The sequence below is a fragment of the Nansenia antarctica genome (assembly GCF_963989245.1).
Source record: "Nansenia antarctica genome assembly, chromosome: 9".
Lineage (NCBI taxonomy): Eukaryota > Metazoa > Chordata > Actinopteri > Argentiniformes > Microstomatidae > Nansenia > Nansenia antarctica.
This window is the reverse complement of record NC_137679.1, coordinates 8,075,768-8,088,113: the sequence shown is the minus strand read 5'-3', so window position 1 is coordinate 8,088,113 and position 12,346 is coordinate 8,075,768. Positions and strand designations below refer to the sequence as shown.

The window sequence follows — 12,346 nt, the reverse complement described above, 5'->3', positions numbered from 1 at the left end:
AGAAGGGTGGAGGTTAGAGAGAGAAGGGTGGAGGTTAGAGGGAGAAGGGTGGAGGTTAGAGAGAGAAGGGTGGAGGTTAGAGAGAGAAGGGTGGAGGTTAGAGGGAGAAGGGTGGAGGTTAGAGGGAGAAGGGTGGAGGTTAGAGGGAGAAGGGTGGAGGTTAGAGGGAGAAGGGTGGAGGTTAGAGAGAGAAGGGTGGAGGTTAGAGGGAGAAGGGTGGAGGTTAGAGGGAGAAGGGTGGAGGTTAGAGGGAGAAGGGTGGAGGTTAGAGGGGGAAGGGTGGAGGTTAGAGGGAATGGAGAAGGGTGGAGGTTAGAGGAAGAAGGGTGGAGGTTAGAGGGGGAAGGGTGGAGGTTAGAGGGAGAAGGGTGGAGGTTAGAGAGAGAAGGGTGGAGGTTAGAGGGGGAAGGGTGGAGGTTAGAGGGAGAAGGGTGGAGGTTAGAGGGAGAAGGGTGGAGGTTAGAGGGAGAAGGGTGGAGGTTAGAGGGAGAAGGGTGGAGGTTAGAGAGAGAAGGGTGGAGGTTAGAGGGAGAAGGGTGGAGGTTAGAGGGAGAAGGGTGGAGGTTAGAGGGAGAAGGGTGGAGGTTAGAGAGAGAAGGGTGGAGGTTAGAGGGGGAAGGGTGGAGGTCAGAGAGAGAAGGGTGGAGGTTAGAGGGAGAAGGGTGGAGGTTAGAGGGAGAAGGGTGGAGGTTAGAGTGAGAAGGGTGGAGGTCAGAGGGAGAAGGGTGGAGGTTAGAGGGAGAAGGGTGGAGGTTAGAGGGAGAAGGGTGGAGGTTAGAGAGAGAAGGGTGGAGGTTAGAGGGAGAAGGGTGGAGGTTAGACGGAGAAGGGTGGAGGTTAGAGGGAGAAGGGTGGAGGTTAGAGAGAGAAGGGTGGAGGTTAGAGAGAGAAGGGTGGAGGTTAGAGGGAGAAGGGTGGAGGTTAGAGGGAGTGGAGAAGGGTGGAGGTTAGAGAGAGAAGGGTGGAGGTTAGAGAGAGAAGGGTGGAGGTTAGAGAGAGAAGGGTGGAGGTTAGAGGGGGAAGGGTGGAGGTTAGAGGGAGAAGGGTGGAGGTTAGAGGGAGAAGGGTGGAGGTTAGAGGGAGAAGGGTGGAGGTTAGAGGGGGAAGGGTGGAGGTTAGAGGGAGAAGGGTGGAGGTTAGAGGGAGAAGGGTGGAGGTTAGAGGGAGAAGGGTGGAGGTTAGAGGGAGAAGGGTGGAGGTTAGAGAGAAGGGAGAGGGAGGTGAGGTTAGAGGGAGAAGGGTGGAGGTTAGAGGGAGAAGGGTGAAGGTTAGAGGGAGAAGGGTGGAGGTTAGAGGGAGAAGGGTGGAGGTTAGAGGGAGAAGGGTGGAGGTTAGAGAGAGAAGGGTGGAGGTTAGAGGGAGAAGGGTGGAGGTTATAGAGAGAAGGGTGGAGGTTAGAGGGAGAAGGGTGGAGGTTAGAGAGAGAAGGGTGGAGGTTAGAGTGGAGAAGGGTGGAGGTTAGAGAGAGAAGGGTGGAGGTTAGAGGGAGAAGGGTGGAGGTTAGAGGGAGAAGGGTGGAGGTTAGAGAGAGAAGGGTGGAGGTTAGAGAGAGAAGGGTGGAGGTTAGAGGGAGAAGGGTGGAGGTTAGAGAGAGAAGGGTGGAGGTTAGAGGGGGAAGGGTGGAGGTTAGAGGGAGAAGGGTGGAGGTTAGAGAGAGAAGGGTGGAGGTTAGAGGGAGAAGGGTGGAGGTTAGAGGGAGAAGGGTGGAGGTTAGAGGGAGAAGGGTGGAGGTTAGAGGGAGAAGGGTGGAGGTTAGAGGGAGAGAGAAGGGTGGAGGTTAGAGGGAGAAGGGTGGAGGTTAGAGGGAGAAGGGTGGAGGTTAGAGGGAGAAGGGTGGAGGTTAGAGGGAGAAGGGTGGAGGTTAGAGAGAGAGAAGGGTGGAGGTTAGAGAGAGAAGGGTGGAGGTTAGAGGGGGAAGGGTGGAGGTTATAGAGAGAAGGGTGGAGGTTAGAGGGAGAAGGGTGGAGGTTAGAGAGAAGGGTGGAGGTCAGAGAGAGAAGGGTGGAGGTTAGAGTGGAGAAGGGTGGAGGTTAGAGGGAGAAGGGTGGAGGTTAGAGTGGAGAAGGGTGGAGGTTAGAGGGAGAAGGGTGGAGGTTAGAGAGAGAGAAGGGTGGAGGTTAGAGAGAGAAGGGTGGAGGTTAGAGGGAGAAGGGTGGAGGTTAGAGGGAGAAGGGTGGAGGTTAGAGTGGAGAAGGGTGGAGGTTAGAGGGAGAAGGGTGGAGGTTAGAGAGAGAGAAGGGTGGAGGTTAGAGAGAGAAGGGTGGAGGTTAGAGGGAGAAGGGTGGAGGTTAGAGGGAGAAGGGTGGAGGTTAGAGAGAGAAGGGTGGAGGTTAGAGAGAGTGGAGAAGGGTGGAGGTTAGAGGGAGAAGGGTGGAGGTTAGAGGGAGAAGGGTGGAGGTTAGAGGGAGAAGGGTGGAGGTTAGAGAGAGAAGGGTGGAGGTTAGAGGGAGAAGGGTGGAGGTTAGAGGGAGAAGGGTGGAGGTTAGAGGGAGAAGGGTGGAGGTTAGAGGGGGAAGGGTGGAGGTTAGAGTGAGAAGGGTGGAGGTTAGAGGGAGAAGGGTGGAGGTTAGAGAGAGAAGGGTGGAGGTTAGAGGGAGAAGGGTGGAGGTTAGAGGGAGAAGGGTGGAGGTTAGAGGGGGAAGGGTGGAGGTTATAGGGAGAAGGGTGGAGGTTAGAGGGAGAAGGGTGGAGGTTAGAGGGAGAAGGGTGGAGGTTAGAGGGAGAAGGGTGGAGGTTAGAGAGAGAAGGGTGGAGGTTAGAGGGAGAAGGGTGGAGGTTAGAGAGGGAGAAGGGTGGAGGTTAGAGGGGGAGAAGGGTGGAGGTTAGAGGGAGAAGGGTGGAGGTTAGAGGGAGAAGGGTGGAGGTTAGAGGGAGAAGGGTGGAGGTTAGAGGGAGAAGGGTGGAGGTTAGAGAGAGAGAGAAGGGTGGAGGTTAGAGGGAGAAGGGTGGAGGTTAGAGTGGAGAAGGGTGGAGGTTAGAGGGAGAAGGGTGGAGGTTAGAGGGAGAAGGGTGGAGGTTAGAGGGAGAAGGGTGGAGGTTAGAGGGAGAAGGGTGGAGGTTATAGAGAGAAGGGTGGAGGTTAGAGAGAGAAGGGTGGAGGTTAGAGGGAGAAGGGTGGAGGTTAGAGGGAGAAGGGTGGAGGTCAGAGGGAGAAGGGTGGAGGTTAGAGGGAGAAGGGTGGAGGTTAGAGAGAGAAGGGTGGAGGTTAGAGGGAGAAGGGTGGAGGTTAGAGGGAGAAGGGTGGAGGTTAGAGAGAGAAGGGTGGAGGTTAGAGAGAGAAGGGTGGAGGTTAGAGGGAGAAGGGTGGAGGTTAGAGGGAGAAGGGTGGAGGTTAGAGAGAGAAGGGTGGAGGTTAGAGGGAGAAGGGTGGAGGTTAGAGAGAGAAGGGTGGAGGTTAGAGGGAGAAGGGTGGAGGTTAGAGGGAGAAGGGTGGAGGTTAGAGGGAGAAGGGTGGAGGTTAGAGGGAGAAGGGTGGAGGTTAGAGGGAGAAGGGTGGAGGTTAGAGAGAGAAGGGTGGAGGTTAGAGTGGAGAAGGGTGGAGGTTAGAGGGAGAAGGGTGGAGGTTAGAGGGAGAAGGGTGGAGGTTAGAGAGAGTGGAGAAGGGTGGAGGTTAGAGGGAGAAGGGTGGAGGTTAGAGAGAGTGGAGAAGGGTGGAGGTTAGAGAGAGAAGGGTGGAGGTTAGAGGGAGAAGGGTGGAGGTTAGAGGGAGAAGGGTGGAGGTTAGAGGGAGTGGAGAAGGGTGGAGGTTAGAGGGAGAAGGGTGGAGGTTAGAGAGAGAAGGGTGGAGGTTAGAGGGAGAAGGGTGGAGGTCAGAGTGGAGAAGGGTGGAGGTTAGAGGGAGAAGGGTGGAGGTTAGAGGGAGAAGGGTGGAGGTTAGAGAGAGAAGGGTGGAGGTTAGAGGGAGAAGGGTGGAGGTTAGAGAGAGAAGGGTGGAGGTTAGAGGGAGAAGGGTGGAGGTTAGAGGGAGTGGAGAAGGGTGGAGGTTAGAGGGAGTGGGGTGCGGGAGGGGGAGGGTTGCTATTATAATTCGAATATACGAATTCTCTGAATTGATCAAATGAACTACAAAAATGGCCGCTCGAAATCAATGTTGTCTTACTATGACATAACTGAGGCAGCAAGCAATAGCTGGAATCCCAGACTGTAGGGAACAATTCATCTTAAACCCCTTAAAATTCACGAAGATCACACTGCCGATCGCAGAGAGAAACATGCCGCCACAGTAGAAAGGAGCAAGGTCAAAGGTCAAAGGTGAAAGGTGAAAGGTGGGGTCTCTCACTCGTTCCTGCGTGCGGTTGGACCCCTCAGCTTGCTCTCCAGCCCCCCGAAGAAGCCCTTGACGTCGGTCTTGGCGGAGGTGGTCTTCAGCAGCCTCTCGGCCGCGTCCTTCTTGCCTGTCAGCCAGGAGTTGGCCTTGTTCAGGTAGGAGTCAGCGCCCGGGGGGGCGGAGCCACGCTCCAGCAGCTCTGTAGGGGACAGCTGGCACTTACCTGGAACACAGGTGGATACCATAGAATAATATCATATATATAATAATACAATACAATAATATAATAATATACAGTATAATAATAGAATAGAATAGAATAATACAGAATAAGAGAATAATATAGAAAATAAATAGAATAAAATAATATGGAATAATAGAATAGAATAATATAAGTCATTTAGCTGACACTTCTATCTATCCACGCACGCACGCACGCACGCACGCACGCACACACACACACACACACACACACACACACACACACACACACACAGCAAATTAGTCATAGACACACACCGCACAGACACATACCATGCAGACACACACACACACCAACAGTTGCTAGTCTGGTAATGACGCAGTGATTGTGTGGAAAGTACAGTTGGTCCACAACCCTGCCCCTGACCTCGACCTCGACCTCTGACCTCTCCCTATGAGTCAGCGCTAACAATGGGGAAGTGGGAGGAGTCCCACAGAGGAGGACAGAATGACCCTGGCTAGAAACAACTCCTAGTCCCTAGCCCCTACACCCTAGTCCCTACATCCTACACCCTAGTCCAGGGGTCGGCAATTAGGTTTGGCCTCGGGCCAAAATTTTTTTGAGCCACTAGATGGCGGGCCCGAACGTTTTTTTTTTTTTAACACCAGGGGAGCCACCCCTCCTAAATTTCGTTGTTTGGTACCTGTACTGTAGCAATGACAATAAAGACCATTCATTCATTCCATTCATTCCATTCATTCCATTCATTCATTCATTCATTCATTCATAAGTAATTGATTGTTAAAAAATGTGACACGTTCTAATGCTTTGACTTTTCTTTCGAAAAATGTACACATCGCTAGTCAACTAACACAGCTTGTTTTGTGAGCCTGCTAACAATGTAAAGTAGTGTTGTAGTTAACTAGGTAACAATGTAAAGTAGTGTTCTAGTTAACTAGATAACAATGTAAAGTAGTGTTGTAGTTAACTAGGTAACAATGTAAAGTAGTGTTGTAGTTAACTAGGTAACAATGTAAAGTAGTGTTGTAGTTAACTAGGTAACAATGTAAAGTAGTGTTGTAGCTAACTAGGTAGCAGTCCAATCCATTACGTTGCAGTATTTTGGCTTGACTAGCAAGTTTGTGTTGTGATTCTCAACAACGTTGAAACATAGTTTCACCCTTTTCCATAGTTTTGAATAATAAATGTGTGGACTGACGATGTAGCGCAGCCTAGCTTATTCTAATAATTATTTAACATACTTTCATTCTGAATGATTCCCCCCTCCTCCCAGACAAGGTCACATTATTATTGGATTGGTTGTTTGGTGCCGGGTGAAGTTAGCTAAACATTTAACCTGCTAACTAGCAAGAGAAACATCATGTCACTCTCCAAAGGTGTAAAGAGGAAAGTTGACGGTGAAAACAGGGCATTTAAAGAGGAATGGACAGCGGACTATAATGTTCATCCTACCTGGTTTCATCAACGCAAAGCCGTTGTGAGACTCACATCTTCCGTGCTCACAATGTTCCCTTTCTATACATGCGAGTCGTCCTTTTCCTCAATGAATGTGATAGACGCACGAGAGGAATCGATTGATGCAAAAAAAAACTTGAGAACTGCCTGCGGATTAAAGTGACGTCCATATAACCAGATATCAAGCAAATACTGACCGATGGGAGATGCCACTTTTCACATTAAGTGAGTACCAAGCCTGTCGTTATTGTATTTAATAACCTAATTGTATTTTTTATATTTTGAATGAATGGCTCATTGTAATTATTATCCCTAATAGCGTGTTTGCTCTGTCGTTTCAGGAGCATAGGCCTATGCACCACCACCCCTCGCATAAGCGGATTACTTTTCTTTCTTTTCTTTTTTTCACCGATTTTGTTGTCAATGTTTTTCAGAATATTAAACTGAATTTGCTTTGTTACTGTTCATATGTGTGTTGCAGTCACATATACGTAAACATTACGTTTGAATTATTTACTGAGCTGGTGTTATTTTTTTCAAACCACACACGGCTATTTCAGCACTACACGTTGTCCACCTACTTATGTTTCACTATGAGGGGTTCAGCGTCAGTGCGCTTCGGTGCACCCCGCTGCCTGATTGTCTGTCCCTGTGTCATTCACTCTCAACATGGATAAAAGTACAATAAGCATTATTCAGGTGGAGGTAGATTCTCTATTCGGACATTATAGGCGCTATATGTGGGACTGTCGGTCCGATATTGTAAAAAAAAAAAAAAAAAAAAAAAAAAAGTGGATTCTCAAAATATTCTGCTGGGCCAAATATTATTGGTGATGGGCCAGCAATGGCCCGCGGGCCGCCTATTGCCGACCCCTGCCCTAGTCCTTAGCTCCTACACCCTACTTCCTACACCCTAGTCCTTAGCTCCTACACCCTAGCCCCTACATTCTACACCCTATGCCCTACATCCTAGTCCCTACACCCTAGTCCCTAGCCCCTACTCCCTAGTCCCTACATCCTACATCCTACACCATAGTCCATAGCTCCTACACCCTAGCCCCTAAACCCTAGCCCCTACATCCTACACCATAGTCCATAGCTCCTACACCCTAGCCCCTAAACCCTAGCCCCTACACTCTAGCCCCTACACCCTAGTCCCTACTCCCTACATCCTACACCCTAGTCCTTAGCTCCTACACCCTAGTCCTTAGCTCCTACACCCTAGCCCCTAGCTCCTACACACGTTTTAATTTTATTTTTTACATCTGTTGGATCTAAAGCGGTATGCTTGATATGCCAGGAGAGCATTATGCCAGGAGAGGGACTTCTCCAGTGAGCATGCTAACTATACTAGCAACATATCTGCACAAGAAAGAGAAGGGAGAGCTGCCACATTAGCTACAAATGTACAAGCCTGGCAGGACATATTCGTTAGATGATCCACCGTTCAAAAAAACTCAACTATAGCCAGATAGATGCGGACTCACAAAACCGCAAAGCATAGCAAGCCTTTTTCAGAGGGTGAGTTTTTGAAGGAATGCCTGGTGGAGGCTGCTAGCCTGGTGGAGGCTGCTAGCCTGGTCACCCTGGACAGTAAAGCGCATTGAGAACATTACCTGTCACAGAGAGCAGTTACACGGAGGGTGGAATTAATCCATCACCACTGAACACGCAGCTGGAGTTTATTGATCTCCAGTGTGACACTTCACTCCGGGAGCAGTTTGAAACCGTCACACTGTCTGAGTTCTAAGCCTCGTTGAAACACAGTTCAAATACAGTTCGCTCACACGCGAGTAGGTTGGTGCTGTTTGGCTCTACTTACATGTGTTTAAGAGCAAACCTTTTCGGTGATGAACTACAATAACTCAAAGCCCAGATCTCGACTGAATGATGAACACTTGTCTGCCATCATATTGTGCTTTTCAACCTAAAAATAGCACCTGACTTTTAGAAGCTTGTAAAACAGGGTGAGCAACTTCACTGTTCACATTGACTAGCCATGGGCTAGTAGATTCTGAAGGATAGTAAAGGAGAGGTCTGAGTAAATTAATGTGATGCCAAGAATACAGTTTCTTGATAAAATGCAGAAAAAGCAAAAAGAAAGTATTTAGAAAGTATATAGAAAATACAGAAAAGATACAGAAAAAGTATTAAAAAAAAAAAAAAAAAATCTGGCATCTAACCTGGTATTCAAGACCAAATGTGGCCAAAAAGTCTGCCCACCTCTGCTCTAGAGTCCAGATCTGAAAGGATTGAATAGGTGTTAGCAAGGTGGCCGAATTATCTTGGCTAACACCTATCCAATCCTTTCAGATCTACTCACAGGGGTGCAAAGTTGTGATGACCCTAAAGGTGACAATCTTTTGCCTGAAAACGAAGAAAATGATCAATGCGCGGCTAACCTTAGAGGATAACTTTTTTTACGGGGCGGGGATAGCGCTACCACTAATGGTGCTAAATGGATATCGCTAGTACTAACGGTGGTCTAACAATGACGGGTGTGTAAATAACTTAACACCTGCATAATTACTTCGAAAACAGTTTACTGTGACTCCATGCTGTCTGGAATTGTACCTAGCTGCCTGAAGCTAAACGTTAATTCAACAGCAGCAGAGTTTAGCAGACAGGAAGATTAGTTAGCTCGCACATCATGTGACTTGGATGAGAAATTTTTTTGGGCAGATCTACACGATTCACATGGATGACCTATTTTGAGGTCAAAACAGCTAATTTAGACAAGTTTGCACCTAGGGTTATGGTTAGGGTTAGGGCTAGGGTTGGGGTTAGGGTTGGGGTTGGGGTTAGGGCTAGGACAGAGAAGCAGGTGCAGGTCTTACCAACGTGGTAGTAGGTGAAGCACATGGTCATGAGGTTTTTGGCTGGGCTGTAGTCATCCATCTGAAAGCACCTGGAACACACACACACACACACACACACACACACAAACACACACACACACACACACACACACACACACACACACACACACAAAGACAGACACACACACACACACACACACACACACACACACACATTGTTTTCTCTCTAGGATTAAGGGAGAGACTGGGAGGGGCTGTGTTTGACACCCCGGCAGATTAAGATATTGTGTAAGAGTCATGATTACAATGTCGCAAACGCTGAGCTCTTTGGCCCACGCTCAAACACACACACACACACACACACACACACACACACACACACACACACACACACAAACACACATGTGGCAACAATGGAGGCTTGGCTAAACAGCTGAGGACTATTCAACAAAGCCTTTTGTAAAATCAGTAGGTTAGTAAGACACCGCCCAGGCCCCTTTACTACGGCACGTTTGTTTACAAGAATATGCACCTTTTTTGGAGGGTGGGGGGTGGGGTGGGGTTATATGTTTTTAGGGCTGTTTTCTTGGGATACAGACAGTGGAGATTGACAGGAAGGATGGGTGAGAGAGGAGGGCGGGGGTGACATGCAGGATATGTCGACAGTTGGAGTCAAACCAGGGACCCAGCGACGATATAACATGCGCTTTAGTGTGCTACGCCACTTACACTCCCAGATATACACAGGTTTGGTGTCAAATGTAGCGTACAGTACATTTTCAAACTGTCACTGTGGCCAGTGGGGGCAGCAACACACAGAACTACGTACTGGAACTTTACACAAGAGGAGTGACAGAGAGGGAGGGAGGCAGACTTACTCAAACAGGACCACGGCGAAGGACTGCACCAGCCTGTAGAAGGTGGCCTCGCACACACACTTGGAGTTGCAGCGCTGGAAAACAGGAAGGGCAGAGTCGACATAAAACTCTGAATGTCAAATCTACTACCCCCCCCCCCCCCCCCCCCCACACACACACACACACCCTCCGTACACTTCCTCTACTATCTAATAAATAAAATACTGTCATAATTCCTCCTTCTTTTAGCATTGTAATCGCCTGTAATGGCTCCCTGGCTTTGGCATAGATTACTATTTCTTATGATGTTGTGATGTTTTTATTTCCTGTAGTTCTGTTTTATGTGATATGTTTATTGTCCTGTAGTTCTGTTTTAAACTCAATGTTTATAACACCCGAGGCCCTACTTCCCCTGTGGATTTACCTTCCCAGGGACTGCTGATGCAATTTAGCTACCCAGCTAATTCAGGTAACAGAGATAAAAGTGTTATATTACCCAATCTGACCACCATATATTGTGTTTTAAATGTATTGTATTGTTTTAAATGTATTTTATTGCTGCTATCCTGGCCAGGTCTCTCTGGGAAAAGAGATATTGTATCTCAATGGGACTTCCTGGTTAAATTAAGGTTAAATTTAAAAAAATCAGGGTTCCCACACCTTCTGAAACAACAATTTCAAGCACCTTTCAAGCACCTTTCAAGCACCTTTCAAGCACCTTTCAAGCACCTTTCAAGCACCTTTCAAGCACCTTTCAAGCACCTTTCAAGCACCTTTCAAGGACTTTCAAGACTCAATTCCCTCAAATTCAAGGACACCACACGGCATAGTTTGAGACAGAACTGGTTGACGAGCTGAGTAAAATGTTTTGAATATATAGATGAAATATATAGACCTATCACAGCCTGGGGTTTACCTGAGCGCTGACGTACTTGGCGAACCACTCCCGGCCCTTGCCGTTCTCCCCGCTGCACAGCTGTCCGAACAAGGCCTTCTCCTCCTGGTCAAAGTCCTCCCTGGGGGGGCGGGGAGCCAACACACACACACACACACACACACACACACACACAGCCCAGTCAGGACACTGTACACGGCAGTTTAATCAGATTTCATGAAAATGGAAAAATATACATTATACATGCACCCTCTTTGAAAATCTAAACAACACAAAAATATACCCCGTAGGTAGGTTAAACACAGAGCGAGTGGGTGGGGGGGGGTTGGGGACCAACAACAAAGCCTCTCCTAGCCGGGGGCGTTGTTGTTTGACCACGGCGGAGCGTTACACAACTCTGCTTTTCAGCCCTGTCCCTGAACATGTGATGGATGTCTTCAAGGAATGTTTCAAGGAACGTGTGAAGGGTGGGGTGGTGGTGGTGTTTTCTTGGCATACAGACAGTGAGGAGCCCCCCAGCCCCAGCCCCCCCTTATGTAACCCCCCCCCCCCCCCCGCTTACCTCCCATGGAACACCTTCACCACGTACGCCTTCATGAACTCCCTCCGCTCCCTGGCCTCGGCCCCGCCCCCCCCCTCCTCCCCCCCCGCGCTGTAATTGGACGAGGACGACGAGCGCCGCGACTGGTGCCCGGGGGCCATGTCGTTCTCGCTGTCCGCCGACTCCGTGGCGTCGCTGTCGTTGCCCCCCCCTCCCTCCTCTGAGGGGGGGGAGTCTGGGGGGGCCACGGCGGGGGTCATGGGCTCGGGGAGCAGGGGCTCCTGGTCGAGGAGGAGGGCCGCGGAGGAGGAGGAGGAGGCGGGCTCTGGGACCAGCGGCTCAGAGGAGAACAAGTCTGTATGGAGGAGGTTCTGCTGCGGCTGCAGTAGCGCGCCGTCGCCAGCAGGGGCCACTGTGGCCTCAGTGGCACAGGAGGGCAGGTCAAAGTCTATGAGGTTGTCCACCGCGACTCCGTCCATGGTGGAATTAGGGAGGGAGAGAGTGGGAGAGTGCGCACGAGAGAGAGAGAGAGAGGAGGAGGAGGAGGAGGAGGAGGGTGTGTTGATAGCTCACACCCTCTAGGGGGCGCTGTGGTGGGTGGGGCTCAATACTCGTGGGTCCTGTGCACCTGAGAGGAGAAGGAGAGAGAGAGAGAGAGAGGGTACGGTGACACACACGCCGCTGGACCTCCCTCACACACACCGCTGAGGAGAACAGCAGCCTGCTGATAGGCTTGTGTTTGTACGGTGACACACACACACACACACACACACACACACACACACACACACTGCCTGCTGATAGGCTCGTGTTTGGCTGCGTTCGTAAATACGCTCTGGAGTCTGATCAGCACTCTTGCCCAATCAAATTACTTGGTCCCTTAATGATGTGGAACCCAGTGTGCCTTCCGGCGCTCTCAGAGCGAATTTACGAACGCAGCCTACGTCTGTTGGAGTCATGGGCGAGCTTACAGACACGATCGGGACACTTGGAACATATTTTCCTAACGCCTTTTCAAACACAGTGTCAACCGTCACGAACCGCTTTCTAGAGAAATGTACCGACTGACTGCTTCATAATCAACAACAACAACAACAACAACAACAACAATGTCACGTATGCAGTTGATATCGTCAACAGTATGCCTGATTATTCCCAAGCGCTAGGGGGCGCTCTAGGGCACCTGTTAAGTTAAGTGTACCTGGTAATATCGTTCTGGTAAAGCCGAGTTCACGTGGATATCAATGCCTCCACCTGCATCCTTGTGCAGGGTTGCCAGATGGGATTGA

General features: G+C 49.6%; 1 protein-coding gene across 1 annotated transcript in view; it reads right to left on the bottom strand.

The window, feature by feature from the left end:
• Window positions 1-11,536, bottom strand: part of kiaa0513 (KIAA0513) — a gene marked incomplete at both ends in the record, with an annotated part of 36,076 nt that extends 24,540 nt beyond the window's left edge. The window contains 5 exons of the mRNA XM_080539180.1: window positions 4,280-4,490; window positions 8,783-8,853; window positions 9,643-9,716; window positions 10,538-10,637; window positions 11,079-11,536. Of these exons, the coding sequence (XP_080395306.1) occupies window positions 4,280-4,490; window positions 8,783-8,853; window positions 9,643-9,716; window positions 10,538-10,637; window positions 11,079-11,536 (914 nt within the window). The remainder of the gene's footprint in view (window positions 1-4,279; window positions 4,491-8,782; window positions 8,854-9,642; window positions 9,717-10,537; window positions 10,638-11,078) is intronic.
• Between the last annotated feature and the right edge of the window lie 810 nt (window positions 11,537-12,346).